The 27,707-nt window shown below is 53.9% G+C and overlaps 1 protein-coding gene and 1 long non-coding RNA gene across 6 annotated transcripts in view; one reads left to right on the top strand and one right to left on the bottom strand.

Moving 5' to 3' along the window:
- The first annotated feature begins 3,435 nt into the window (after positions 1 to 3,435).
- Positions 3,436 to 9,189, top strand: LOC118658267. Its single transcript, XR_004968263.1, has 2 exons — positions 3,436 to 4,395; positions 8,324 to 9,189. It is a non-coding gene; the product is annotated as an uncharacterized LOC118658267 (long non-coding RNA).
- The window catches only part of PDE4A (phosphodiesterase 4A), a 45,167-nt gene continuing 25,842 nt past the window's right edge, over positions 8,383 to 27,707 (bottom strand). For 3 of the 5 annotated variants that reach the window (XM_036313529.1, XM_036313526.1, XM_036313527.1), the window contains 14 exons: positions 22,892 to 23,083; positions 22,016 to 22,052; positions 21,847 to 21,917; positions 21,006 to 21,055; positions 20,707 to 20,819; positions 17,158 to 17,251; positions 15,250 to 15,467; positions 13,480 to 13,578; positions 13,203 to 13,367; positions 12,924 to 13,023; positions 12,588 to 12,742; positions 12,245 to 12,367; positions 11,547 to 11,729; positions 8,383 to 9,099 (listed from right to left, as the gene is read on the bottom strand). In XM_036313529.1, the coding sequence (XP_036169422.1) occupies positions 8,419 to 9,099; positions 11,547 to 11,729; positions 12,245 to 12,367; positions 12,588 to 12,742; positions 12,924 to 13,023; positions 13,203 to 13,367; positions 13,480 to 13,578; positions 15,250 to 15,467; positions 17,158 to 17,251; positions 20,707 to 20,819; positions 21,006 to 21,055; positions 21,847 to 21,917; positions 22,016 to 22,052; positions 22,892 to 23,083 (2,281 nt within the window). In that variant the 3' untranslated portion in view covers positions 8,383 to 8,418. Of the gene's footprint in view, positions 9,100 to 11,546; positions 11,730 to 12,244; positions 12,368 to 12,587; positions 12,743 to 12,923; positions 13,024 to 13,202; positions 13,368 to 13,479; positions 13,579 to 15,249; positions 15,468 to 17,157; positions 17,252 to 18,732; positions 19,143 to 20,706; positions 20,820 to 21,005; positions 21,056 to 21,846; positions 21,918 to 22,015; positions 22,053 to 22,891; positions 23,084 to 27,707 lie in introns of those variants that run through there. The other 2 variants (XM_036313528.1, XM_036313530.1) reach the window with 2 other exon arrangements.

Raw genomic sequence — 27,707 nt, 5'->3', positions numbered from 1 at the left:
AGAGCCCTTTACCTGGGTTACTTTTGATTACTCATTGGCTGTCATCACCGGTGGGAAATCAGTACTTCCTGTCTTATTTGAGGATGGTTTTCTAGCTCCCTGTGGCCTCCGGCGGATACAAGAAGGTAGGTCTACTCTAGAAGGAGTGCAGCACCCTCTTGTGGGCCTCTGCATGGAAAGAGGAACTATTTCCAGAGAAGTTAGAAAAGGAACAAGATTGAATGAGTCCCCAGGGTGTAGAATGCCCTTGACCTTGACTTGTTATTTTTTTAAATGTTCATTCTTCAAATCTTCTGGGCAAACTATATTTTTTATAAATCCAATACAATTGCTGCCAATGCATCCCAGAAGCTCCCTACTTAAAGGCCTTCTTCCTCCTGGGCGTCAGCACCACATCCACACCTCAGCGCGGTAACTTTGATTTTATTGTGCCACAGTTTGAGCATGGCCTCCAGGAATACTTCTCAGACTAGAGATCCCAGGACCCTCCGGGATTTAGTCAGCCGATCTACACAACTTTGGTGGTAAATTGGAAACACAGCAGCCTGACGCCGACTTCGGCCGCCTCTTTGCCTTCACTCGCTCCCAGCTTCAGGGTCAAGAAAGATGAATTGCATCAGCCAAGGAGTTGGCACTTCTTTCTTGAGTCTCAGTTCTGGCATGTGGGGTCCCTGTCAACTCTGAGCTGTGCTTTCCTCTTATATTTCACCCTCCCTGGCCATGGCCCAGCTCCTCTAGGGATTCACCACGTGAAGAGTTAGGGCGGGAACAACAAATACTGCTTGCCTACCACGTTCCAGGCACAGTGGAGAGACAATTGGGAGCGAAGACATGGCTTCTGCCCTCTGGCAGCCGACAGCCAAGGAGGGAGAGAGACAGATATTTGCTTGATTGGTCATTAACATGCAACCGGAAAGCCTGAGAAGCGCTCCAGAAAAATGTAGCTTGCAGACGTCATGATGCACTTGTCCGCTTTGTAGTCATCATTATCCTTCCGTTTTTCTGCCTTGTCCACCATTTTATTTACGGGCATACGATAAGAGCTTCACATGTATTTGAACGTTAACGAAAAGAGGAACAATTTCCAGGTGAATTCTTGGTCACAGCGGATTTGCAAGAAACGTTCTCGTGAGTGAATGGAGTTGGCCAAATCTTCTAGGTCCGCGGTTCTCAACCTGTGGGTCGCGACCCCTTTGGCGGTCGCCTAAGATCATCCTGCAAATCAGATATTTACATGACGATTCATAACAGTAGCAACATGACAGTTATGAAGTAGCAACGAAAATAACTTTATGGTTGGGTCCCAACATGAGGAGCTGTATTTAAAGGGCCAGAAGGTTGAGAACCACTGTTCTAGATGTTTCTCCAAGGGTGCGGGTCCGCCCAGTTCTGTGCGGGAGTAAGACACTCAGCCATCTGGATTTCAGTTCAACACGAGAGAGCCCCTGTGACCTCCTTCTAGCTGTTACCATCTCTTGGAACCTCATGAAACAAAGTAATGCCTGTCCGGGGTGAAAAAAATTACTTTTTTTCAATTTGCCAGGTAAAATGGAAAAATTACACATTTTCAATCGTCAAACGGTGAGAAGTGCTTGATACATAGTGTCGGGAAGCTTTAGATCCTTCCTGCGGCTTCCATTTTCAGGGGAAACAGCCCCAGTTCCTGAAACGATTTCTGTGTAACACGGCCAGTTCCTCCGTGAGCTGGTTTCACCCCCGCCCAGGCCCCAGCCGGGAAGGGGGCGCGCGGGGTGGGGGTGGGGGCTTCTCATATGTGGGGACCACTGAAGCCTTTTTGCACGGAGCACCTCAAACTGGAAGGGAGGAGGGGACACCTCGGAGCACAGGGGGACAGCGGGGCCTTTCGGGGGGTGAGGATGGCAGTGACAGGAAGCCTCGGGAAAGGGGGCGGGGGGCAAAGACGCGCCACTTTCCAGGAAGGAGGAACCATCCTGGGGACCTTGGAGGAAGCGGTCTGACCTGCGGTCCCCGTGGGGAGAGATAAAGTCACGGGAGGGGACCCCTCAGGAAGGGGACTGAGACCAGGGTCCCCTTGGGAAGGGCTGTCCACGCCGAAGGAAGTGGGGGCGACTCTGACGTCACTCTCAGGAGGAAGAACCGATGGAGGGAGAGAGGACGCCGGGGTCCTTCCTGGGAAAGGTGGGCGTCTCAGGTGTCACTCTCAGGAAAGGGGGCGGCGTCCGGCGTTACCCTCAAGAAGGGGGAGGGATGACGCCAGGGTACTCTGAGGACAGGGGGGTGACGCTGGGGTCCCTCTAAGAAAGTGGAACCGACGTTGGGGTCACTCTCCGGAAGGGAGTGACGCCTGACAGCCGGTCCCCTCCGCCGCCGCAGGTGTTCGTCTCACCTGCTTCCGTCCGCGCCCCTCCGCTCGCAGAGCCCTCGGGTTCCGAAGGCGAAACGGCCCGCCCCTCGCGGTCCAGCCAATCGTGTCGCGGGAAAATCTCCCGCCGGCCTCGCCACGCCTCCTTCCCGGTTTGCGCGTGCGCGACTTTCTGTCCTGCTGCAGTGCCTTAGCGCTGCTCTAGGGGCGCTCGGCGCTCGGGAACGAGCTCCCGCAGATCGGGTGCCCTGTCCATGACCCATTTTATAATAACAACACTATCTACTTTATAGGCTCTTGTGAGAATTAAGTGCAATAATTTACGTAAAACAAACAGTACATAGTAATCGCCTGGAAAACCTGGGCTGTTATTATTTGCATTTTACAACGAGGGAAACAGGCACAGAGCCGGTAAGTAACCCGCTCAGACTAACCCAATCATTAACTGGCAGAGTCGGAACTAGAACCCCGGCAAGCTGAATCCAGAGCCCGTGTGCTTATCTACCAGGCCTTTGTGGTTCCCAGGTAACAACGACCAGCTTTTATTTCTTCTGATTATGAAATAACTTTCCCCTGGATTATAAAAATACTTAAAACACGCTCACTGCTAAGATTACAGAACAGAAAGCACAGATCTCTTTTAATCCTCCCATTGGCGAACTGTTAATATTTTGATGGACAAGCTGCCTTTTCTATGCACATATTTTTTAGTAGGATCATATATAAGGGAGAATCTTTTGAAACCTGCCCTTCTCACGTTAAACATCTTGTCATTTCAATGTAGACTCACCTTATTGTTTAATCCTCACCCCAGGATATTTTTCCATTGCATTTTAGAGGGAGTGGAAGGAAGGAAGGGAAGGAGAGAGAAAGAGAGAGAGAGAGAGAGAGAGAGAGAGAGAGAGAGAGAGAGAGAGACCAGGTACGTGCCCTTGACTGGGAATCGAACCCTCAACCCTTCAGGGACAGGCTGACATGCTAACTACTGAGAAACACAGGCCAGCACTTACCTATTGTTCTTAATGGCTGCATATTATTCCATTGTGCCGGCAAAGCATACTTTAATGACTCCCTAGGTTGGACATCTGGGTCTTTAATAATTCTTCAATATTCTGACCAATACCAGAGTGGGCCTTTTGTACCCGCATCTTATGGTTTTCATCCAACTGTTTCTTTAGGATAAGTACTTTTAAAACTGCAATGGCTGGATCAAAATGCATGCACAGTTGTTATGTTTTTTATAAATATTGACAGATCACTTCTGGAAAGTTCTCTGTGTCAACTTCCATTAGCACTAACGAGCTATAAAAGTGCTTTGCCCACCCCAGAACGGTTTATATATTCATTATTTGCCAATATATAAAAAAAGGAACTACAGTGCTTTTCATTTGCACTTCCCTATAGTTTTATGCTGTGAAAGAGGGAAAAATATTACCCACATCTCAAGATTTTGTGCGTGTGAAATAAAATAGCGGTAATAATATAAAAGTATCACGGAGCTATCATTGTGGAACAGTCGCCAGGTAAAGTGAGATCCTGGCCTTATTTCCCTGTATTTTCCCAACATTGTGAAATCCTTTCATGGCCTCAGTTTCCTCTTCTGCAAAATAGAGCCTATGAGAGTACACACCTCCAGGATTGCTGGAGAGTGAATAAAACAATCCTCCGAATGAGATCAGAGCCCTGGAAAGGCTGGGAGAGGCGGAGCTGTTTGCTTAAGACTCTGCAGCCTGCCAGCGGCTGGTGTCAACTTCAGAGAATAAACTGACTCCACCCCTTGTCCCGTTTACCCAGCCCTATTCAGATTACAAGGCCTCCCTGCCCTTGGCCATCGTCGCCCCGAGGAAAGCTGAACTACCCATCAGGAGGGCTGTAAAGAGCCAGTGATGGTCACATGCCACCTCTGCCCTTTGACCAACACTCTCAGCCTGTCAACTTTGTCCGACACTGGAGACATTTGGGACATCACGCCTGCCCTTTCACTCTGGGGGAGACCGAGGCCTGGAGGAAGAAGGCTGCCGGGCCCACCTGGCCATCCCCTGCAACCGGGGGTGAGTATTGTTGCCCCCGACCCCCATCCTGATACCCTTTCCCCGACTCTGCCTCCCTTGGAAACACCCTTGGGGAAACAGCTGGTCTCCTCTCTGCTTCTTGCACAAAGTTCAGATTCTCTGGAAACTTCTCGCTAGTTTTCCAGCGTTGCTGCTCCACTCTGGGTCCAGGCTGCCTCCACTCCTCTGGGCCAGGACATCTACTGTGAATCTTTAAACCGCAGTCAAGCATACAAACCTTGATGCGCTAAATCCTCCACATCCCTCTCAGATGTAAGTCCCTGAACTGTGCAGTCTGATACAGTAGCCATTGGCTACATGTGACTATTTAATGTAAAGGAAAATTAAAACTCGTTTCTCAGTTGCACTAGCGATATTTCTTTTTAAAAAAATATATTTTATTGATTTTTCACAGAGAGGAAGAGAGAGGGATAGAGAGTTAGAAACATCGATAAGAGAGAAACATCGATCAGCTGCCTCTTGCACACCTCCCACTGGGGATGTGCCCGCAACCAAGGTACATGCCCTTGGCCGAAATCAAACCTGGGGCCTTTCAGTCCGCAGGCTGAGGCTCTATCCACTGAGCCAAACCGGTCAGGGCTGCACTAGTGATATTTCAAGTGCTTAATAGCCACATGGGGCTAGTGGCTGCTATGCTGATAGGGCAGACATAGAACGTTCCCATGCTAGAAAGTTTCAGCTGGACAGCGCTGCTCAAGACTGACTCCATGAGTCTGAGATTTTTATCCCATTTTACAGATGAGACAACTGAGGTCAGAGAGATCATACCTGAGGCACATAGCGAGAGCTGGGGTCCAAACTGGTCTCTGGTGCTCGTGATGGATGGCAGAGCAGGTGTCAGCTTTTCCTTCGATTCAAAGAAGCTGCCCTCATTTTGTTTCAAAACACACAAGCTGTAATATATACATCTACTGATCCCATGGTGCTTAACCACTCAGTGTGTGTGTGTGTGTGTGTGTGTGTGTGTGTGTGTGTGTGTATTTGCTTATTATATCCCAGAGGCAGCCAGTATTCTAATCCAAAAGCCCACATCACAAACACTTCCCCTATCCATATCTCTATCTACCTGGGAAGTTTTGTTCTTTAGCATAATGAATGTCAGCACCGCTTGTGATTTTGTTGTTTAAGATTTTTCAGAGAAGAGAGGAAGGGAGAGGAAGAGAAAGAGAAATATAGATGTGAGAGTGAAACATCGATCAACCTGGGCATATGCCCTGACTGGGAATTGAACCAGCAACCTTTAGGTACATGAGACAATGCAGCACCATTGAATAGGTGAAATTGGGGGCTCATTAATTAGCCTGATAAAGGTGGGAAAAGGGGGCTCCCATGGGTGGAATTAATAGTATTAAAATATGTGGATTGGTTAAAATATGAGGTGCACTCCCTAACCTTGTATGAACAAATTAGAAAACAGTTTATAACCCAAGCCTGTTCTTTGTCCAGTCATTAATTTGGAGGAATCTGCTTGCCTGATTCCCATAAGACTAACAGGCCCAAAGCAATACAGAATCCTGCCTTAAAATTGTTCAGGTTTGTTCCTTGGTTTTGTTTTCATGCAACATGAAGGTTGCAACACCAACATGGACAGAATGCTGGGAATTCATGGGATTTACAGGTGTCGATGCTCTTGTGCTTGCTAATCAAGTTTAACGTCTACACGGCAGAATTTGCCCCGAAACCTTTTATCATGACCTGGCAGCCAGAAGGTGTCAATCATGGTGAAGGTGTCAATCAGGCCTCCTGGAGGCTTCCAGGGGTGATTTGAGATTCCAGAAGAACCCAAGAGTCGTGTCAGACATGTTCTGTGTGGCGGAAGCGAGGTCACCTGGGTCTGCTGGCTTCCAAAGACGGCCTGGTCTCAACCTCCGTTTTACAATCTGGAGTTCCCTGTGCCAGGCCCTAGCCCATGCCTGGAAGCTGCTTTCCGCCAAGCTCCCTGCAACCCCCTCAAGTTCTATGTCCTTGGGGAGGGATAGGGTCAGAGCCCCCTTCCCCTCACCTCCCGCCCCAGGCAGGCAGTGCTGGAGAGGCGCACCTCAAGGACCAGGTGGGAAAGAAAGCCACATTAGCCAGGAAGATCGGTGAAAGCCTCGGTTTAATTGGAGACAAGATCGAAAGATTATCGATCAATGGACTGATTGATTGACCATCAAAGTGGATAAACTGGAGTACCTCCCGGGGGACTTGTGCACCCCCCATGGAGAGAGGAGCCCTGATTGGGGGTGGGATGGTCCATCTCAACTGTTGCCAGTCGAGCCCAGCCCTGGGCAGGGGGAGGGACAGGCTCTGCCCAGCCCTTACCCCCTGGATGAACCGACTCCCCATCAAACAGCGCCGAGCCCACCCTTTTGGGGTCTATGGTACAGTTGATATAATACAACAGGAATAGGAATTCTCCCTCTTGGGAGATCCCCACCCTTCCTTCCCTGACTGGGTCAGCCGGGGAAGGGCACATTTATTTTCCCTTTTTGCCTCTGTAGAATAAATTTACAAACCAACCTTACAGTATGTACAAAGAAAAAGGAAGAGAGGAAAACAAGAAAACAAACAAAAAAAGGCCCACTCCGGTTGCCGGCTAGGACAGAAACTACTTTCGCTACAAAAATGAACCCTGTACAGTATCATGAGGGTGGGAGAGGGTAGTACTCCCCAGTGGGATAGACAGACGGATGGAAGGCTGCGGGGGGGGGGGGGGGGGGGCTACAGTACCATGTGCTCAGAATTGAAGGGGTGGGGGCAGTGAGAGAAGCCCCACCCCACCCATCTACAGAACCAGGCCACGAGGAGTAGGGGCAAGGGAAGAGGGGGTCCTTCCTTCCAAACAGTCCCCCATGGCTTGGAGAGAAATGGCCTTGCATCTGTCTGTCATATTGCTTGGGGAATAGTTAAGGGAGAGGGCGCGGCTTGGCAAGGCGGAACAAAGGAGAAATGACTTTGGTGCCAGGGTAGGGAAGGAGGCCCAGAAAGGGAATGTGGGTGTACACCATTATTGCTTCCTCCTAGGGCAAAGGGTCAGGGAGGCGGGCAGGAGGATGCTGGGGGGATGCCTAGGATGGGGCTCTGGGTCTGGCCCCGCCCCACCCAAGATGCAAGTGGGAGCCACTGCAACCCTCTCCTATGGCCATGAGAATCATTAAGGCAGAAACAAGAGGAGAAGCAGCTGGAAGAAGGGGGTGCAGCTTGGAGCTGTCCCCCAAAATGGAGAAAAGTCAAACGGAACCCAAAGTGGAAGGGGACAGGGGTGGCAAGTGGATCAGGCCCTCCTCAGAGCGCAGACCCCAGGCCGGTGGTGCAAATGTCCCCCTCACACCTTCCCCTCCCAGCATCCTAAGTTGTACAGCATCCCCAAGCCTGTCCCCGAGTCAATATTGCCAGGTTTGTGCAAAATGAGGTGGAAGACTTGGCGGGGAGGCAGTGAGCCTGAGAGGGGCTGGAGCTGGGGCCTCTCACAGTGACCCGCCCCACTGGGCCCCTGCCCAGAATGGCTATTCCCTGGCTGGATTCTAGAAACCCTCCAAATTTAGGAAGAGCCTGGAAGGAGACCTTACGCCTGCTTGGGCTCAGGTGGAGAGCCCACAGAGGCTGGAAGACTGAGCCTGGGGCCTGGGAGGGGTGTGGGGTGGGGTTGGAGACGGACGGGGTGGGGGGGGGGGGGGAGCCGGGAACAGGAGCATCTACAGTTGCTGTGTTTCATCCTGTTTGTTTTTTTTCCCTGTTTTTTTTTTTTTTTCTAAAAATGTAACAATGAAAATTCCAAAAATAAAACCCCTTCCAGAACCTCAGCCCCTCCTTCCCCAGGCCCCACCTCCAAAATGTGCCCCCTGGGTTGGGTTGGGGGTGGGGGGGAAAGGGGAAAAAAAGAAAAGAGAAAAAAACCCCACTTTTCTGTTTTCTTTTTTCTCAGGAGGCCGAAGAGTCTTTGAGGCAGTGAAGGAGGCAGTCGGGGGACGATGGTGGTGAAAGGAGGCAGGAAGGGTAAGAGGGTGTAGAGGCTGAGGCTCAGGTAGGGCCTCCAGCAGACCCCCACCCACCAGGGGCTGGGAGTGTGTGTGGGTCCTCGCCCAATGTCCCAGTGCAGGCACAGCACGCCCTCTTGGCAGCCTGATGCTCTTTCTGGGCCCCCACCTCGGCTGCCATGGAGGGGAGGCCCAGGAGGCCCGGGGCAGCCTCTGGAGTGGGTGGGGTCCTCAAGGCAGGCAGAGCGGGCCTCTCCGGAGACAGGGCGTGGGGGCTGCTGCAGCCCATGGCATCCACCGACGCATCTGGGGATGCGGACTCGTCCTGGCCCACAGGCACACTGTCTGCTGGCTGTGCCAAGGGCATTTCCTCTCCGTCCACCTCGGTGGATGCGTCTTGGCCATCGACATCCAACGGTTCCTCCGCTGGGGATGCATGCTGAGCCATGAATAATTCCTGCACCTCAACTGCACCCAGGGCAGAGGACGCCGCCTCCTCCTCCTCTTCATCCAGCGTCAGCTCGAACTGGAACTTATCAGGGGGCGTTGGGTGGTCCGGCCCCTCCGGCTCCTCCTCGAGCGGCGGCGACGGGCTCTGCCGCATGGCGCTGTAGTACCAGTCCCGGTTGTCTTCCAGGGTGTCTAGGATCTCCTGGGCGTCCGGGTGGACCAAGTCGGCCCATGTCTCCCACAGCGGGTGCACAATATAGTCGATGAACCCCACCTGGGGAAGGGAGAAGAAGGATGAACCTGTGGCCGCAGTGGTAAAGACGGCCCCGCCATGCTGAGGGATCTAATAAAAGTTAAATGTTGATACCATGTGACCCAGCAATCTTGCTTTTCCAAATCCACCCTGGAAAAATTCTTGCATAAATAACAAAAAAGAACCATATGAGATATAAACAAAAACTGGGAACACCTCCATATGTACATCAGTTGGGGATTTTTTTTTTTTTAAAGAAGCTATTTTAGGGAGTCATTGTTTATTTTTATTTATTTATTTAAAATATATTTTATTGATTTTTTACAGAGAGGAAGGGAGAGGGATAGAGAGTTAGAAACATTGATGAGAGAGAAACATCGATCAGCTGCCTCCTGCACACCCCCTACTAGGGATGCGCCTGCAGCCAAGGTACATGCCCTTGATCGGAATCGAACCCGGGACCCTTCAGTCCGCAGGCCGACGCTCTATCCACTGAGCCAAACCAGTCAGGGCGGGGTTTTTTTTTTTAATGTGGTACCCACAGATATTCATAATGGCATTTTTTGCAACAAAGAAAAACTGGAAATAACTTCATTGCAGGCTGAGACTAATATCATCTTCCCTACTTTTAATGGATTATTTTTCTTGGGGGACACAATGCTTCCACTGAAAACTACATTTCCCAGTCTCCCTTGCAAAGAGAGGGTGTCGACAGCATCTGTGATCATGAGAGGCATCGCTGAGGATTGAAGCCCCATTCTTTCAATGGCAGAAGAGAAACACTGAAAGCTCCAGGTACCTGCCAATTTTGTGGAGCCATAGAGAGCCAAATTCTCTTTCTCTAGACTTTCCTTGTATAAAAGAAAAAAGAAAGCTTTGTTTTGTTTGACTCACTGTGAATTTCTAACTCCTAAACACTTAAATGTCTATCAGCAGGGAAATGACCACACAAACCTTTATCAACATACATCTATGGGAATACTATACAGTAGTGAAAAGGGGTGGGCTAAATCTGTTTGTAATAGCTTGGACAGATTTCCAAGTCATTGTTAAGAAGAAAAGGAAAGCTGTATAAAATGGGTATATATTGATATAATTTATCTTTTTCAAAAAGCTAAACCCACGAACCACTGCTGGTAAGTTGCCTGTTAAAATCTATATATATAAAAGCCTAAGCAACCGTTCAACCATTCTACCGGTAGCTATGACGCACACTGACCACCAGGGGGCAGACGCTCAACACACAGACATGGAAACATGGAACAGATTGATGAATCTCAGAGGGAAGGGGGAGGGGGGAGGATGGAAAGAGATTAACCAAAGATCTTATATACATACTAGAGGCCCAGTGCACAGATTTGTGCACCAGTGGGGTCCCTCGGCCTGGCCTGCAGGAATCGGGCCAAAATCAGCTCTCTGACATCCCCCAAGGGGTCCTGGATTGCGAGAGGGCGCAGGCCAGGCCGAGGGACCCCACCAGTGCACGAATCCGTGCACCAGGCCTCTAGTAACTACATAAAAAAGCTATGAAACTGGCTTTCATCAAGGATGGGCATGATTTGCAGGCCCAGGAGACATTTGAAAATGTCTGGAGACATTTTTGACTGTTATGCCTAGAAAGGGGAGGGTGTTCCTGGCATCTAGTGGGTGAAGGCCAAGGAAGCTGCTCAACACCATACGATGCACAGGACACCCCCACCACAGAGAATGACCTGGTCCCAACTGCCAACACAGCCAAGCTGGGTAATCCTAGTCTAGAAGGGCACACACACCGAACTGGAAAAGGTGGGTCTCACTGGGAGGAGACTAGACGTGGGGAGGGTGAGAACCTCTTACATTCACACCTAAGTGCTGAGTTTTGATGAGAGAGCACTCCTGTCCCTCTTGTTAAATTAATCAGCACATGTAGACAAGTCAGTGCATCTTATTTCAAAATCCTCTAAAAGTCGGGGACCGTATCACTGGCCAAGTTAGGATATCAGAAACAGGCTGAATCAGCATAAGGCCTGTAACTAAGGGCCAGCTAAGTATTACTGATCCTATGGCAGTTGCTGCAAATGAGTTAGAACTGTCTGAGGATGTGTGTGCCAGAGGCTCAGTCTGGTTGTTCTGTGGAGGAGAAAGTGCTGCGTATTTCCCATCAAGATAGAAAAGAATGCCCTGCCAGCATGGCTCCGTGGTTGGGCGTTGACATATGAATCAGGAGGTCATGGTTCAATTCCCGGCTCGGGCTGCTGGCTGGATCCCTAGTGTGGGGTTTGCAGCCAATCAATGAATCTCTCTCATCATTGATGTTTCTCTCTCTCTCCCTCTCCTTTCCTCTCTGAAATCAGTACAAATATATATTAAAAAACAAACAAACATCGTAAGAAAAAGAACAAAGACTTGAAGTTGTGGAGGAGCAGGTCAGGACCTTCTGGGCCTGAAGCTCCAGGCGGATGGGGGGAGGCCGGTGCCCTGCACTGTACCTGAGACTTCTCCACCGAGGCTGTGTGCTTGTCGCACATGGGGCTGATCTCCATGCCGCGCTCCCGCTCGCGGTCGCCCTGCTGGAAGAACTCGGCCATGATGCGGTCTGTCCACTGGCGGTACAGGTCCAGCGGCTTGGTGGGGTTGCTGAGGTCCGCACAGTGCACCATGTTCCTCAGGACCTGCACGGGGCACGGGACCTTCAGAGGCCATGCTCCTCCTGACCCAGTGGGAGGCTTCGGGCTTCCTTACCTTCCCCCATAGCGGGGAGAGTGGGTAAGGGGAAGATGCAGAGAGACAGAGCAATAAAGAGGACGATGAGTGGGGGAAGGAGGGAGGAGATAAGAAGGGGTTAATGGAGGAAAGGGCAGAGGGAAGGAGGAAAATGGAGGGAGGGAGGTGTGGGGGAGATGGAGAGAGGTAGGGGAAATGGGGGAGAGGGGAGGGGAAGGTGGGGGAGAGGAGAAGATGGGGGCAGGGAGGGGCAGGGAGGCGTTGATGAAGGGAAGAAAGAATTGGGGGAGATGGTAGGAAGTGGGGGGAGGTGGGAAGGGAGGTGGGGATTGGAAGGGGAAGATGGGAGGGGAAAGAGAAAAGCAGACAGGAAGATGGGCAAGAAGAGAGCTGGAGAGCAGCCCAGATCTGAAGGGTGGAGGGGAGGGGACCAGTCTTCTTCTATGATGTGTGAAGGGGGCACCTGGATGCGGTCGGAGTAGTTGTCCAGCAGAAGGACCCCTGAGCTGGTCACTTTCTTGGTTTCTACCATGGTCTTCAGGTCAGCTAGGAGGGTCATGTGCTTGGACATGTCGGTGGCCAGCACCTGTGGACAAGGGGGCTGTCACAGGGGCCACTGGATCTCCCCACCAGACCGCTGTGCGGGCCGGAGCTTCTCAAGTTTTCACTGGGCACAACCTGTCCCCACAGGTCCCGCCAAAAGACTCCCCCGCCCCCACCAGGGGCCATTGGGTCTCAAACTCAGACCTTCCCATGGTGCCACCCCTCAAAGCCGACCTTTCCTGGTCTGCCCCCGCCCCGCCCACCATGTCGATGACCATCTTGCGCAGGCTCTGCCGCTGGCGTTTGCTGAGGTTCTGGAAGATGTCACAGTTGTCCTGCTGCAGCAGCTTGAAACCCACGGCCAGGTGGTGGTTCTCCAGCACCGACTCGTCATTGTACATGAGCGCCAGCTCCGAATCTGCCCAGGCGGGGCGGGAGGTCAGGGGGAGAGAGCGCGCACAGGTGGGCCTGCCCACCTCCACTCCAACCCACCCGCCCACCTCCACTCCAACCCACCCGCCCACCTCCACTCCAACCCACCCGCCCACCTCCACTCCAACAGGCTCTCCCCCCTCCCCCCCTCGTGGAGGGGCGCTCACTGGTGTTGATGAGGAACTGGTTGGAGACCCCGGGGTGGTCCACGTCGTGTATGGCAGCCGCGAAGAGGGCTGCGAGGATCTCCAGGTCTGTGAATACAGCCTGGAGGCAGAGGGAGGGAGTCAGAGAGACACAGGGTTAGAAAGATGGGGGCTCAGAGAGAAACAGAGAAGGATCAGAGAGAGGAACCGGGTCAGAGAGAGACGGAGGTCAGAGACCCAGAGTCAGAGACGGGCAGTCAGAGAGGGGCGGTTAGGGAGGCGGGGTGAGGCGGCGCTCACGTCCAGCGCAGGTGTGGCCAGCAGCACGTGGGTGGACTGGAGCACATCGGCGGCGTGCAGGCTGTTGTGGTAGGCCACATCCTGGTGGTAGTGGTCCTCCAGAGTCAGCATGTATGTCACCATCGTGTCCACCGGGATGTGGAACTTCTTCAGGAGGCCCCGTTCCTGAGGACAGGTATGGGGAGGCGGCGACCCCCACTAGCCCTTAGCTCCCCGCCCTGAGCCCCTCCCTCACACTGCCCCTCGCCCGGCCCCACTCAGCCCCCCGCCCCCCTACCTGGAATATGGTGTACATGATGCAGCTGAGGGAGCGGCCCCTGGCATAATCTGACACGTGGAAGATGTTCAGGCCCCACTTGTTCAGGTCCTCCAGCTCCTGGAGGAGATGGAGGCCAGACATCAGGAGCCTGTGAGGGCTTAGGTCTGAAGGTAGCGCCTCTATTGCTGACCCCGTGGGTGGCATGCTCAGTAGTATCGAATTTACAGCCCAGGGCCTACTGGGCGGAGAAACAGCAAAGCAACCACAGCGGCTGTTTGTGGAGTGATGATCATCTGCCAGGCACTGCACTAGGCACTTGGTCTCATTTGACAGGGGCAGAGAAGGGATGTGACTTACCCAAGACCCTGTAGCCTCGAGCGAAACTGCTCATGGGGGCCAGGAGGAAGGAAACATGGGCTAATTTTCCACGTCTTCCCAGGATCCAGAACAGTGCCAGCTTAAGAGGATGGGGGCCCAGCAGGGGGCCCAGCAGAGCGCATGGGGGGATGGGGAAGGGGCGAGGGGGGGGACCTAAGGCAGCACGAGCCAGGGTCAGCTCACAGAGGGCTACAGTAAATGTCGGAGGAGTGAGCCACTGAGAGAGCAGCACGTCTACTGTACAAATCAATGCAAGGGCCCCTCGGCTCAAGGTCTCTCGGAAGAGTCAGACGCCAAGCCCAGGTCTGGCCTGCAGTGCACACTGCTGGGGTTCTGCCCAAATCCCCTTCCCCGGCCACTGGCCCACCTCCTCGCTGCTGGGACTGATGCTTCTAAGGCTCACGGCTGCCCCATTCTCCAGAAAACTGCTTTTGCCCCCACAGGAGCTACATGGAGGGGACGATGCCACCCCCGCTGGGCAGCCCCCAGACAGTGATGACACGGGACTACAGAGGCCGGCGCGCTCCCCTCAAGGTGGGCTCCCCTCTGCAGTGCTGTTCACAGCTCCCCGTGAGGCCCAGCTGAGGCCAGGCTCCAACGGAGACCACCTCCTTGCTTAGCTCCTTTCGCCCCTGCTTCCAAGAGTCTCAGAAAGTTCCTGTCATGCCCCTGGCTTTTAGGACAGACCTCCATTAGGACCTGTTTCTGCTCACCGAAGGAAATCCAAAGAGGGTTTTTGCCTTTACAAAAAAAGGTGAAAAGCCAAAGCAGAAAACAGTGCTTGGCCTTTGTTCTGCAGCAGCGGTTACCCAGGCGGCAGCACCCTGAGCAGCGAGCGGCCCTGCCAAGCTCCTTCCCAGGACCGCACGGGCACCTGGGCATCCAGGCGCCCGAGCTGTGAACTGCGTCTGTGAGCACCTGTGCTTTACCTCAGTTCATCCTGTGCAACCATTAGCGAGATGTGTCCTAAGTGTCAGAAGAGCCTGAGAGAGCTTGTAAGGGTGTTACACGTCATGTAAAACTGGATGTAATTAAGTGTTTTGATCATCCTATATAATAAAAGGCTAATATGCAAATTGTCCCCTCGACCGGGAGTTCAACCAGGGGGCAGGGCAGGCCAGCCAATCGCCCGAGGCCCCTCCCCCCGGCTGGTCCCACCCCGATCGGGGCGAACCGGCTGGACCTAACCCTTGCATGAATTCGTGCACTGGGCCTCTCGTAAACCAAATAAAGACACATAAATTAACGGCAACGGCTTCATTTTACACCGTGTGAGTTTACGAAAGGTTTCATAGGAATGCTCTGGGGACCCATCCACCCCAATCCGCATCTCAGGCTCACCCAACACCCAGTCCTTCCCCAGGAAACCCTACCCCTCTCCAGCCCAGCCCCTGCTGGGCCCCCACCCACTTGGGCCAGGAGCTCCTCTTGGTCTGTCTTCACCCCAAAGCGGGGTATGCTGGCGTCAGTCAGGCTGCTGCTGTGCGTCATCTTCTTCACCCCCGTGATCTGAGACATAGGCTGGAACTGTGGCTCCGCGGGTGGGGGCTGCTGGGAGGGTCTCGGCCGAGGTGCCCTTTCTCCATCCCTCATCATGGGCGATGGGATCTCCACTTCATTCTGCTTGTCTGTAGAAGATGGAGGAGAGCAAGCATGGGTCCCCCTCAGAGATCCCCTCATCTGGCCCTCAGCCCCCATCCCATTAGCTTTGGGAAGTTTTGCCCAGGATGGAAGACCCCTTCTGGGTGTCATGCTGTTGGTTACTCATAGCTGGAAACCAGAGGGGAGGTAGGAATTTTTCTGGGAAGTTGGTGGGCTGGGGTGGGGACTTTGGGGCCTGCCAGGAGCTGGGAAGTGGCCCCAGTCCAATCGCAAGGTTTGGCAGGGGGGTGGCATGGAAGTCAGGAAGTGGGGTGGGGATGTTAGAGAGGCTGCCTGCCCTGATTGGAGGTGGCTGGGAAGACAGCTCCATGGTGACGGAGAGTACTGGTGGGGGTGGCCAGTGCTGGGAGGAGGGAGAGAAGGATGGTCTTCCGCTCCATGGACCCCCACCCCTACTGGGTAACACCAGTCTGCCTGGCAGGTAGGCCCTGGAGCCTTTTTCCTGAGCTTTCAAGGGGCCTCCAGAGCCCAGTCAGGGCCACCCATTGTGACCTGCCCCCCCCCCCCCCCCCCCCCCGCCCCAGTCAATGACAGGGCCCTACTGGGGTCATTTGCCTGCCATGCTCCCATTGGCTGGCTCTCAGAACTTGGCACAGCCACATCCCCCCTGGTGGGAGCATTTGAAAATCAGAACCTTCTCTTAAACTTGGGGTGGGGTAGACATCTCCTGACTTTGGGAACCTCTGGTGATAAACTGTGAGGGTGAAATCCCTCGTTTGTGAGGAATGTTCCCAGCTTGGACTCGAGTTCAGAGGGTAGGGTGAACTGGAGATGCCCAGGAGCTTGAGGGTTCCGATAAAGGCGGGGTACTCTGCATTAGGGTGACCCTGAGAGGAAATGCTCCTCAGTTTGGGGAATCTCTTCCGGTTCTTAAGCTTTAGAAGTCTGTTGAGTTTGATTACCTAAAGTTTGGGGATACTATTGAATGTGGGGGAATTTTCAGCCTGAAGGTTTTTTATTTAAAGTTTGGAGGTTGTTTGTGGATTCTTCAGGGCAGAAGTTTCCTTACATTTGAGAGCCCTACTGAGTTTAGACATCTCTCTTGAATTTGGGGGGCTCTTCTTAATTTGGGGGACTCCAAGTTTGCAGATTCTATAGACTTTTGTGGGGCTTTTCAGCCTGGAGGCATTTTCTTATCTTTTTTTTTTTAAAACAAGTATTGGTTGAAGAGAGAGAGGAAGACAGAGAGAGACAGAGAGAGAGAGAGGAACATAGACTTGCCAAGCCCCGCATTCATCGTTCATTAGTTGGCTCCAGCAGGTGCCCAAGTAGGGATCGAGCCCACAAACCCGGTGGCGCATCCGGACAACACTCCAACCTACTGAGCCACCCGGCCAGGGCTCAGCCTGGAGGTATTATCAAGTTTAGGAATTCTATTTGAGTTTGGGGGTTTCTTGGGGTCATGAGTTTCAGAGTTCCATGGGGGTTCCCCTGAGTTTGGGAGAGCTTTTCAGTTGAAATGTGGTGTTCTACAGAAGTTAGGGTCCCACTGGATTTGGGGGCATCATGAGTATGGGAACTCTTGACCATGGTGACTTTGAGCTTTGGAGAGTTGAGTCAGAGTCCACCTTGGGCAAAGGTGGGCAACAGGACCCGAGGTCTGGGGGGGCCCTCCAGCCCAGGTGTGCACCCCTGCGCGGGCTGCCCTTCACTCACCCAGGAACGTGGAGGAGATGTACTCAGAGACCTGGTTTCCTGACCTGCTCATCTCTGACAGGTGTGTGAGCTCCCGGTTTAGCATCCTCTTGAACTAAGGTGAAGGAGGCAAGAAGGAAGGAATGATGGAGTCGAGGAAAAGGGGGGAAGTCAGCCTCGCCCAAGAAACTTCTGAAGACTCCATGAGTGTCTCCTACTTCTCTGTTCAGCCAACAGAGCCCCCAGCAAGCTGCCAGAGGGGAGGGGTCAGCCCTTCCTCTCCTCCAGCTCCAGACGGGAGTCCCCAGGCTTGGGGAGTCCCCAGGCTTGGGGAGACTGGGCATATCTCTCTTTGCTTGAGGAAGTGGGGCTCCCCTGTCCATACTCTCTCCCTCTCCCCCAAGGAGGAGCCAGAGGGGCACCTGTGGGAGGGAGGGGCTCCTAACAGGGAGCCAATGAGGTATCAGGAGAATCCCATTGCCATGGAGATGGGAGTCTCCTTAGCAACTCCCCTTCCAACCAGCTTCTGGGCTTGGGGGAAAGGCGGGGTAGGCTGCGGGCCCCTTAACCCTTGCCTTCCCAGAGCTACTCCTGGCCCCTGTGTCCCCAGACAGGGACCCCACTTCCCGGGAGTCCTGGCCTCCGGCATTCAGCCCAGCTGGGAAGGAGGGAACACAGTTCCCAAGTTCTGGGCGAAGAGAAGGCTTGTCTGGAGCAGGGGAGAATGGTGAGCTTAGGAAGCCCTAGTTCGTCACCCGGCAGAGGGGTTTCCCCATCATCGCCCCCTCTCCCCTGGCCCCAGGAGGCGGACAGATGCACAGATGAAGGTAATACACCCAGCGCTGGGCTTGGGGGCCTCTCCTGGCGCCCCCATGCTAGTTCACACAGCATCTGCGGTGACATTGTGCAAGGAGGAGAAAGGGCAACAGCTCCCCACCCCCCAGCTGCCAAAGCACCCCAAAAGCAGAAGCTTACAGTGTCCAGAGATGCAAGAGGGACACTGGGCAGGAAGGGTAAGTCTAAGTGCCCACCCTGGACGGGCCCTTACTCCACCCAGTGCTGCCCAGAGACCCTGGGCACACGTAAAGAGAGAGACACACACACACACGCACACGCACACGCAAGATGGACCCACAAAGTCACAAACCGCACACAGATTTCTGTTACACAGTTCACACAGCCGCAGACACATAAATCAAGGGGCATACACAATAAGGTGGTCACTGACACTCGAGGTCACATGCCCCAGAAAAATCATGTAGTTCTGGACTCACGAACACGTCCAACACACAATGCAATCGAAGCCATAGGATCTCAGACAGGGCCACACCATGCCCCAGGCAAACAAGCATATAGTTAGGTGGCCCCACACCACTGCAGACACACATGTGTGTACCGACAGTCACACCCAGAGAGATCCACACCCCCAGCCACCCACCATCTACACCCAGCCCTGGGCCACGCACAGAGACACAGTCATAAGCATTCATTTCCAGGCCACACACGTGCACAGCTGAACACACAAGTTCAGACCAGAGGTTGATGGGTCAGAGGTCAGAGGGTCTCCTGCCCATCCACCACCCCGAGGCCCCCTACCTGGTCCCACCAGCCCACCAGCCATGGCTTGGAGCAGGTCTCGCAGAAGAAATCCACCAAGGGCATCTTGGAGTCTAGCCCCGCTCAGGGCTGCCGCGCACAGAGGCAGAGCTTGGGGAGTCCTGGGGTTGGCAGCCACAGTCTGGGGTGGGGGTGGGGTGCTGGGCAGGTGGGCAGTGGAAGGGGGAGCCGCGGAGGGGCCTGGGCCGGCCCAGCAGGGCTGGGGGCTCCCTTCCCCTCCGCGCTCCCGGTGGCAGCCCTGGTTACATGGTCTGCAGGCCCCTGGCCTCTGCGGGCCCCCCCACAGCAGTGGTCGGAGGTGGCCAGGGACCCCTGCCCATGGAGGGGCAGGGCGAGGGTCCCAGGAGGCGGCTTCAGAGGCTCTGGGCTCCGTTTGTGCGCCTGTGTGTGCGTGCTCACTGCAGCACTGGCAGGCTGCATGTGATGTCAGCTGGTGCCGGGGGTGGGGGGGCGTTAAAGGGGCATCAGAGTCCACAGGCCTCGGCCAGGCCCAAGTGGGGCTGCCGGGATAGGCAGGGCAGCACACACCCCCTCGAGGACATGCCTCCTCCATGGACACACCCAGAGACAAAGACACACACCCAGATGCTCCCCACACTCACAGACATACGAACACTCTGAGACACACCTTCCACGCTAACACAGCCAGACACTGGGCACACTGAACACAACAGATATCCAGATGCTTTTAGGGCTACCCTGACCACACGCGCGCGCACACACACACACACACACACACACACACACAGTCACAACTCCGACGGGTAACACCTTTGTAGGTATTATAGCTGAGTCCATAGAGATACAAATGCTTTCAGACACGCCCCTTCCAAGAACACAGACCCACACGCAGACATGGAGACACACGCCAAGGGACAAACACTCAGATACGGGACACACTTATAAACACACAACACACCCACAGACACTTTCAAACAAACACAAATACCCACGTGCCCTTAGACACAAACACACCCTGACAAATCCATATGGGAGTACACACACACACACACACACACACTCACAGATTCACATTCAGAGATACAGTCACATGCTCAGATGCTCAACGCACACTCAGGGACACAACCACCCTCAGGCTTATATGTTCCCAGACACAACACCCACAGGCATATGCACGGCCCCCAACAGACACCCCCACCTGCACACTCATTTCCTGAGCTGCTTCCTCCCACAGGGGCAGCCACTGAGCCTCACACTCCAGGAAACATCAGGCACTCGGCCTACTTTCTGAACGGTGACCCTGGAGCTGTGCAGGGCACGGTCTGCCCAGCTGTCCATGGAAGCCTTGCACCCTCCCCTGCAGCCCTGCAAGCACACGCATACGTGTGCAAGCACACACGGAGAGTCACAAACACATGGAGACACACACCACAAATGTGGACCAACTCACACCTGTAGACGTACACATCCCCCCGGCACAGACCCACACACAACCCTGCATAATCGCCTGTACACACCCACACCATCCATAGGTACACATCTGTACTCCACGCCTGGCCGTCTCTCGGAACACACCCCCACCCCACACTGCTAATGTGCAGCCAACAAATGGACAGCCACACAGACTCAGCCACAGGTACATACCCATAGATGATACAAGCACACCACCCGCCCCAAGAAACATGATTGTCTATGGACAGATGTACACACACACACACACACACACACACACCAGGATGGACGGACGGACACACACACACACACACACCAGGCTCCCTAGGTCCTGAGGAGAAGTAAAGATCTATGGAAGCTGTGCCCCCACCCTATAGCCCTAGCCACAGATTGGCCCTGCCCACTGGGACCGCCCTGTTGCTAGCCCCGCCCCAGGCCCCGCCCCACAGGCGCTGCCTAGGAATAGCCCCACCCACAGCCCCATCCAGGGACTGGCCCCGCCCTGCCGGCCAGCGAGGTCCACACGCGAGGTCCACACACCTTGTGGGACGCCATCTCGCTGACTGAGCGGTAGGTCTGCATGGTCTCTAGCTGCTCCAGACACCAGTCCAGCTCCTCCAACGTCTCGCGGGCCAACTGCTGACATGTCTCCTCTGGAGAAGGGGCAGCAGGGTGGTGACGGGGAGGACCCACAGGCAGGCCCTCACAGGCCCCGGCCCGTGGCGATGGGGTCTGCCAGGTGAGTGGGGTGTTGGGAAAGGGGATGAATCAACTACCCGGGGCCAGGGACCCCCACTGGGGCAGTAAGAGGGGCCCTTTGCCACTACCCCTGGGCTTACCTGACAGTGTGGCCTTGCAGACTGGGGTTGGGCCACTCAGTGGGGATCGCCTGCAAACAAATGGGGCTCCAGTGCCGGCCTGGGCCCCTCCAGATCCCTGCCCCCCTCTCCTTGAGTGGTGCCGATACTCCTTTTGCTGAGCGCTCAGTGTGTCCCAGGCACGCTGCCATGTACTCTGCAGCCTCTCACAGAACCCACAAGAACCCATTTTACAGACAGGGAAACTGAGGTTCAAGGAGGTGAACCAGCTTCCTGGAGACTACATGGCTGATCAGCAGTAGGGTCAGGTCTTGTGTCTCAAAGTTTCTGCTTCCTTCCATGTGCGCCGCCCCCTACCCCCCCCCCCCCCCCCGCCCTCCAGAACTCCCAGAGGGACCAGCTGCTCTCAGCCATACCCCTGACCCAAAAGAAGAAGTACTCCTATTCAGTGAGCACTTACTATGTGCTGGGCAATGTTTTAGCACTTTCCATTTATCATCTTCTAGACTCCTCACAGCAGCCATCTAGTGGGGCAGCTATTAAATTCTTATTTTATGAAGGGGGAGCAGATACACCACAGGATCCTATCTGTCCAGCAAGTTAGCATAAGGGCAGGAGTGGCCCCGAGGCTGGGGTGGCTGGCCGCCTATGGTCTCACCACTCTATATCTGGGACCCTCAGTCTTTATGTATAAAGGTTTCTGTGTCTTAGGCATTTGAATGACAAGAGTTTACTGGCTCAGAGGGAGCTGTTATCTGAACGGACCGATCAAGTGCCTGCTTGAGGTCACAAGGCAGAACCCAGCGTGGACCCAGCTGTGCTTAGTTCACAATCGTGGCTGTTGGGGCCCAGCTCAACTTACTTGTTGCTGGGAATGGGCACGTTGGTCAGCAGTGAGAAGTTGCTGCGAACACTCCGGAGACTGGCCAGCACCTGGGATCAGGACGGCAGTGAGGAGAGGGCACTGGGCCCCTGTCCCCAAGTGTGGGGGAGGTTTGGAGTCCTTCCCCTCCTTGGGGGCGAGGTCTCACCTGGGCAAATGGCGTCACGATGAGGTCCTCAGCATACCTGTAATCCAGGACAGGGGTAGGTCAGGGGTCTGCACAGTGGGACGCCAAAGGGCCTGGGAGTGGAGGGGGTGGGGCGCCCGAGAAGCAACTCTCCTGGGGGACACTCTGTGGGGGCCGGGCCCAGGGAGGCTGGTGGGCAGGGAGGGGCTCCTGGGGAGGGGGGCACTCACACCTCACAAGAGTGAACACGCTGCAGGGGCCAGTCCTGAAGGAAATGGTGGTAGGGAGAAGGGCTCAGGTGGGTGGGGGCAGGTGAGAGCAGTGGGTGGGGAGGGGAGTAGGGCAGAAAGGGGCCTGGGGGGTGTGTGAGATGGGTACCTTGGTGGGTAGGGCAAGGGCTGGAGGATCCAATGAGAGGGGAGGGGGCTGAGCAGGTCTGGGGGTGCTCACACCTCCGTAGGTGGCAATGATGAGGGAAGCTGGCTTAGGAAAGGCTGGCAGAGGGGAGGAGAGGCTGCTCAGCAGAAGTGGACTCTGGGAGGAAGCAGTGGCGGCGGTGGGGGCTCAACTGGGGGGTCTTCCCTCCTTGCTACAGACACAGGCTGAGGTGGGGCCCGGCCCCAGCAGCCAATGGGCAAGTTGGGTAGGTGGGGACTGTATGGACAAGGATAGGGGCTTGAACTGAGGGAGGGGCTAGGTGTGGCTGGGTGGGGGGCAGAGATAGGATGGGCACTCACGGGATGGACATGCTATAAGGGACTGAGCTCCTGACAGGGGGAAGGGGGCGTTGGCCCTCCCCTGGGGGCTCAGGCAGCGTGCGCCCTCCTTGCTGGGAAGGGCAGCCTGTGAAAGGGCCAGGCCTGGAGTAGCTGGCAGGTGGGGTTAGGGAGTGCTCACGCCTCGCTGGTGACTGAAGAGTTCCGGGACATGGTCTTGGGCGACATGTCATAGTCGCTGTCGGAGCGGTAGAGGAAAGATTCGCGGCGCTGGCTGGCGGCCACCCCGGCGTGCAGCACCAGGCCCGGGCTCGCCTGCGAGTCCAGCGGGCTGCGGCCGGGGGACGGTGCAGGCCCATTCTCCGCCTCGAAGCTGCAGGGGCGGCAGGAACCGGGGTCAGGGGGGCTGAGATGGCACTGGGGAGGTTAAGAGGAACGGGATTGGGGGGGGAGGCAAGGGAATTCCTGGCAGAAATGAGGGACAGGTAGAGGACACAAAAGAGAGAGACACCCCAAAAGAGATGGCAGACAAAGAATCGCAGGGATCAACAGTACTGAGAGCCTCTGTGAGCCGGGCTCTGTGGTAGGTGCTGGGGTACATGACCTGTGCTTCACGGGGATGACATGGGAGGGCTGGACTTTCAACACGTTGGCCTAGTAACACCGCACACGCCAAGTGGTGGGGTTCTCATTGACCCTGCCTTTCCCACTGTACCTCACATCAGCCTCACTGCTCAAATCTATGCAGAATTGGCCCACTTCTCAGCCCGTCTGTGGCCAGCCCCCCTCATCACTTGCCTGGACCAGTGCATTCTCCTCTGCCCTGGTCCCTGGCTCCTGTCTCTGCCCCTCGGTCTGTTTCCCCCTCAGCAGCCAGAGGGAGCCTGTAAACACTTGAGTCAGGCCCTATCCCTCCTCTGCTCAGAACCTTCTATGGCCCCCAACTCACTCAGAGGAAAAGCCAGAGTCCTCGCTGCAGCCCCCCAGGCCCTGCCTGGGACCTCCCTCTCTACCCTTTACCCATTGTGCTCCAGCCGCAGTGGCCTCCTCGCTGTTCCCTAAACATTCCGTACACATCCCTGCCTCAGGGCCTTTGCACCGGCTGTTTATCCTGCCCAGATCCCAGTGGCTCCCCTTCCACCTTCAGGCCTCAGCTCAAAAGTCGACTCCTCAGGAAGGCCTCCCCTCACCAACCGCTGTCATAATATTTCATATTTCCCTTTCTTAAAAGCATACTGCTGCCCGGCTGGCATGGCTCAGTGGTTGAGCGTCAACCTATGAACCAAGAGGTCACAGTCCAATTCCCGGTCAGGGTACATGCCCAGGTTTCGGGCTCAGTCCCCAGGGTGGGGCGTGAGGGAGGCAGCCAAAGCCAATTAATGACTCTCTCTCATCAATGATGTTTCTCTCTCTCTCTGTCTCCCTGACCTTTCCTCTCTGAAATCAATAAAAATATATTTTTAAAAATACTAGTTATTGGACATAATGTATATTTTGCTTCTTTACTGTTTGCATTGTCTTCAAGAAGTAAGTACTGCAGATCAGGGATTTTTGCCTGCTTTGTTTACTGCTGTACCCCTTGGGCCAAGAACATCGCCTGGCACATAATGGACGCCCAGTCCATGTTTACTGAATGGATAATAAAATGTATGAATGAATGAATAAGTGAATCCATGGACTGGGTTGTGGCCTACAGAGAATTAAAAGTAGGTGGATGACGGCACGTTACTGGAGAGCTGATTTTAGCTGTTGTGGTTGACGCAGGCCAGCCTGACAAGGGGACATCCGAGCAGGGCCAGAAAGACAAGGAGGAAGGAAGACCATGGTCAGAAGGAAGCACTCCAGGGTGAGGGGACAGCAAGGTCAAAGACCTGGGGCAGGATTCAGTGTTGTTGGAAGGCCAGCGAGGAAGCTGGGGCGGCTGGAATGGAGATGCAGACCAGGACAGAGACACGGCTACAGGGAAGGGAGACAAGGGGACCCCGGCCTGGGGCACTGGCAAGACCGAGACCCTCGGGATGAGGCAGGGGGACGCTGGCCATGCCACTGCCCAGCTGTATGACTTGAAGAAAGTGACTGAATTTGTTTCCTTGTCCGCACGATGAACAAAACCACCACGTCCTCAGGGCATCCAGGTGACCAGCATTAACGCAGGTGAAATGCTCGGAACCATGTCTGGCACAGAGTTCAAAAAACATTGGCAATTCCAAGTCTGTCAGCCCCACATGTGCCACTTGGGGAGCGGCCTCAGCAAGGCAGGCGATGCGGAGAACTGAGTATGAGAATGGGAGCTGTGTGCCCGCAACATGCGCTGTGGCTTTGGGAAGGCCTCTGACCTCTGGTCACTTACTCCACTGCTACAGTGAGGGGCTTAGGCTAGTGGGCAGATTTCATGCTATGCTGGGGGCGGGGGGGTCCAAAGGAGAAGGGGGAGGAAACGGGGCCCTCCATTTTCCGGCCCTACCTACTGCAAACCAGCCTAAGATCATTATTTGAATAGTCCCTCTGCTAAGAAACAAGTCTGAAATCTCTTAGAACCGGACAACGGCAACCATATTATGGAGCCTTTTTTCTAGGCTACTTCTGCGGTGCGGAGAGTGGAGAGGGAATTCACTGACTCCTTCTTACAGATGAAAACCAGGGTCAGAGAGGAGAATGATTGGCCCTGAGTCACACAGCAAGACCATGATGGGGTCAGAATTCGAAACCAGAAGTCTTGTGACTCCTTCCAGTGGTTCTCAACCTTCCTGGTGCCGCGACCCTTTAATACAGTTCCTCATGTGGTGGTGACCCCCAACCATAAAATTATTTTCGTTGCTACTTCATAACTGTAAATTTGCTACTGTTATGAATTATAATGTAAATATCTGATCTGCAGGATGTTTTTCCAGGGGTCGTGGCCCACAGGTTGAGAACCGCTGCGTTAGCTGCTGCCCTCTGCCTACCTGACCCCATCAGAGCATATTATTCTCATTAAATAGAATGTTCAGCCCTGGCTGGTTTGGCTCAGTGGACGGAGTGTCGGCCTGTGGACTGAAGGGTCCCCAGTTCAATTCTGGTCAAGGGCACATGCCCGGGGTTGCAGACTCAATCCCCAGTAGGGGGCGTGCAGAAGGCAGCCGATCAATGATTCTTTCTCATCATTGATGTTTCTATCTCTCTCTCCCTCTCCTTTCCTCTCTGAAATCAATAAAAAAATATTTAAAAATAATAATAGCCCTAACCGGTTTGGCTCAGTGGATAGAGTGTTGGCCTGTGGACTGAAGGGTCCCAGGTTCGATTCTGGTCAAGGGCATGTACCTTGGTTGCGGGCACATCCCCAGTGGGGAGTGTGCAGGAAGGAGCTGATTGGTGTTTCTCTCTCATCAATGTTTCTAACTCTCTATCCCTCTCCCTTCCTCTCTGTAAAAAATCAATAAAATATATTTTAAAAAATAAATAATAATAATAAATAAGATGTTCAAAAGGGCCAGACAATCAACACAAGAAGCAGAGTGGGGCTGGAGCCCTGAGTAATCAGATATTCCAATTTTAGTAAAGAAACCTGAAATATTAAAGTACAAAATTCAAACTTTTTAAAAAGCACACTTCAGCAATCACCCGAGCCACTTTCAAGGGCCGTTTTTCCAGGCAGCCAGCCTTGGCCTGTGCTACAGACTTTCCTAAACACTCTCAAAGGTCCAGAGGCCCCGGGCAGGTGGCAGCTGGCCTCAGCTTGCCCTGTGCCTCCTGCTGAGCACCCGGGCCGGCACTGGTGGTAGCTGGCATCAGTTTGTAGCGTGACCCCTCCCAAGCAGCTCCCAGACCAAAAGAGGCAGCTACCAACCTCGGATATTTTGGAAGCTCCTGCCTAGGCAGCCGCTGACCCGGGGTTGCACCGGAGGCCCTCCAAAGAGGCCCCAGCACCAACACACTCAGTGGCTGCCTCCAGACCACAACAGAGCATCCCTGATTATCTCCACAAAAGGCCCCCCCAAAGGGTAGTCTCAGCAAGCACCAGAGCCCTTTTGGGGTGAATCCTGCTCTGTGGTTGTGGCCAGTCAGCCTGAGGGTCAACCCTAGTCAGACAACCCTACTCAGACATGCCTACTCAACTATAACAGGAGGGCACACTCATCCCACACAAGGGCACTCCTAGAGCACCCAGCTCAGGTGACCAGGCAGACTGCTCCACTGGGCCCTACAGGTCACCTATTACATAAGGCCACCTGCCAAGACTGGGAGACATAGAAAATCTACCTAAGACATAGAAACAACACAGAGAGGCAGCCAAAACGAGGAGACAAAGCAACATGCCTCAAAGGAAAGAACAGGAGAAAATTCCAGAAAAAGAATGAAATGGAGGCCACTAAGCTACCAGATGCAGAGTTCAAAACACTGGCTATAAGGATGCTCAAAGAACTTAGAGGAAGAATAGATGAACTAAGTGAGAACTTCAACAAGGAGATAGTATAAATAGCATAAATAAGGTCATAGACACCATAAAAAAGAACCAGTCAAAAATGAAAAGTACACTAGAAGGAATCAAATAGCAGGTTACATGAAGAAGAGGATCGAGTCAGTGATTTGGAAGAAAAAATAGAGAAAAACACCCAATTGAAACAGCAAAAAGAAAACCGAATTTTAAAAAATGAGGACAGTTTAAGAGACCTCTGGGACAACATCAACCATTTCAACATTCACATCACAAGGGTACCAGGAGGAGAAAAGAGAGCAAGGAATTGAAAACCTGTTTGAAGAAATTACAGCTTAAAACTTCCCTAACTTGGCGAAGGAAATAGACATATAAGTCTAGGAAGCTCAGAGAGTCTCAAACAAAATAAGCCCAAAGAGGCCCATAACAAGATACATAATAATCAAAGTGCCAAAGTTTAAAGACAAAGATAGAATCTTAAAAGCAGCAAGAGAAGGGCAGTTACCTACAGGGGAGCTCTCATAAGACTCTCAGCTGAGCCCTGGCTGGGTAGCTCAGTTGGTTAGAGCATCCTCCCGATACA

This window comes from Myotis myotis, unplaced genomic scaffold, assembly GCF_014108235.1.
Source record: "Myotis myotis isolate mMyoMyo1 unplaced genomic scaffold, mMyoMyo1.p scaffold_m19_p_6, whole genome shotgun sequence".
NCBI classification, from domain to species: Eukaryota; Metazoa; Chordata; class Mammalia; order Chiroptera; family Vespertilionidae; genus Myotis; species Myotis myotis.
Note: the sequence above shows the minus strand (reverse complement) of the source record. Positions and strands in the feature narration are given on the sequence as shown.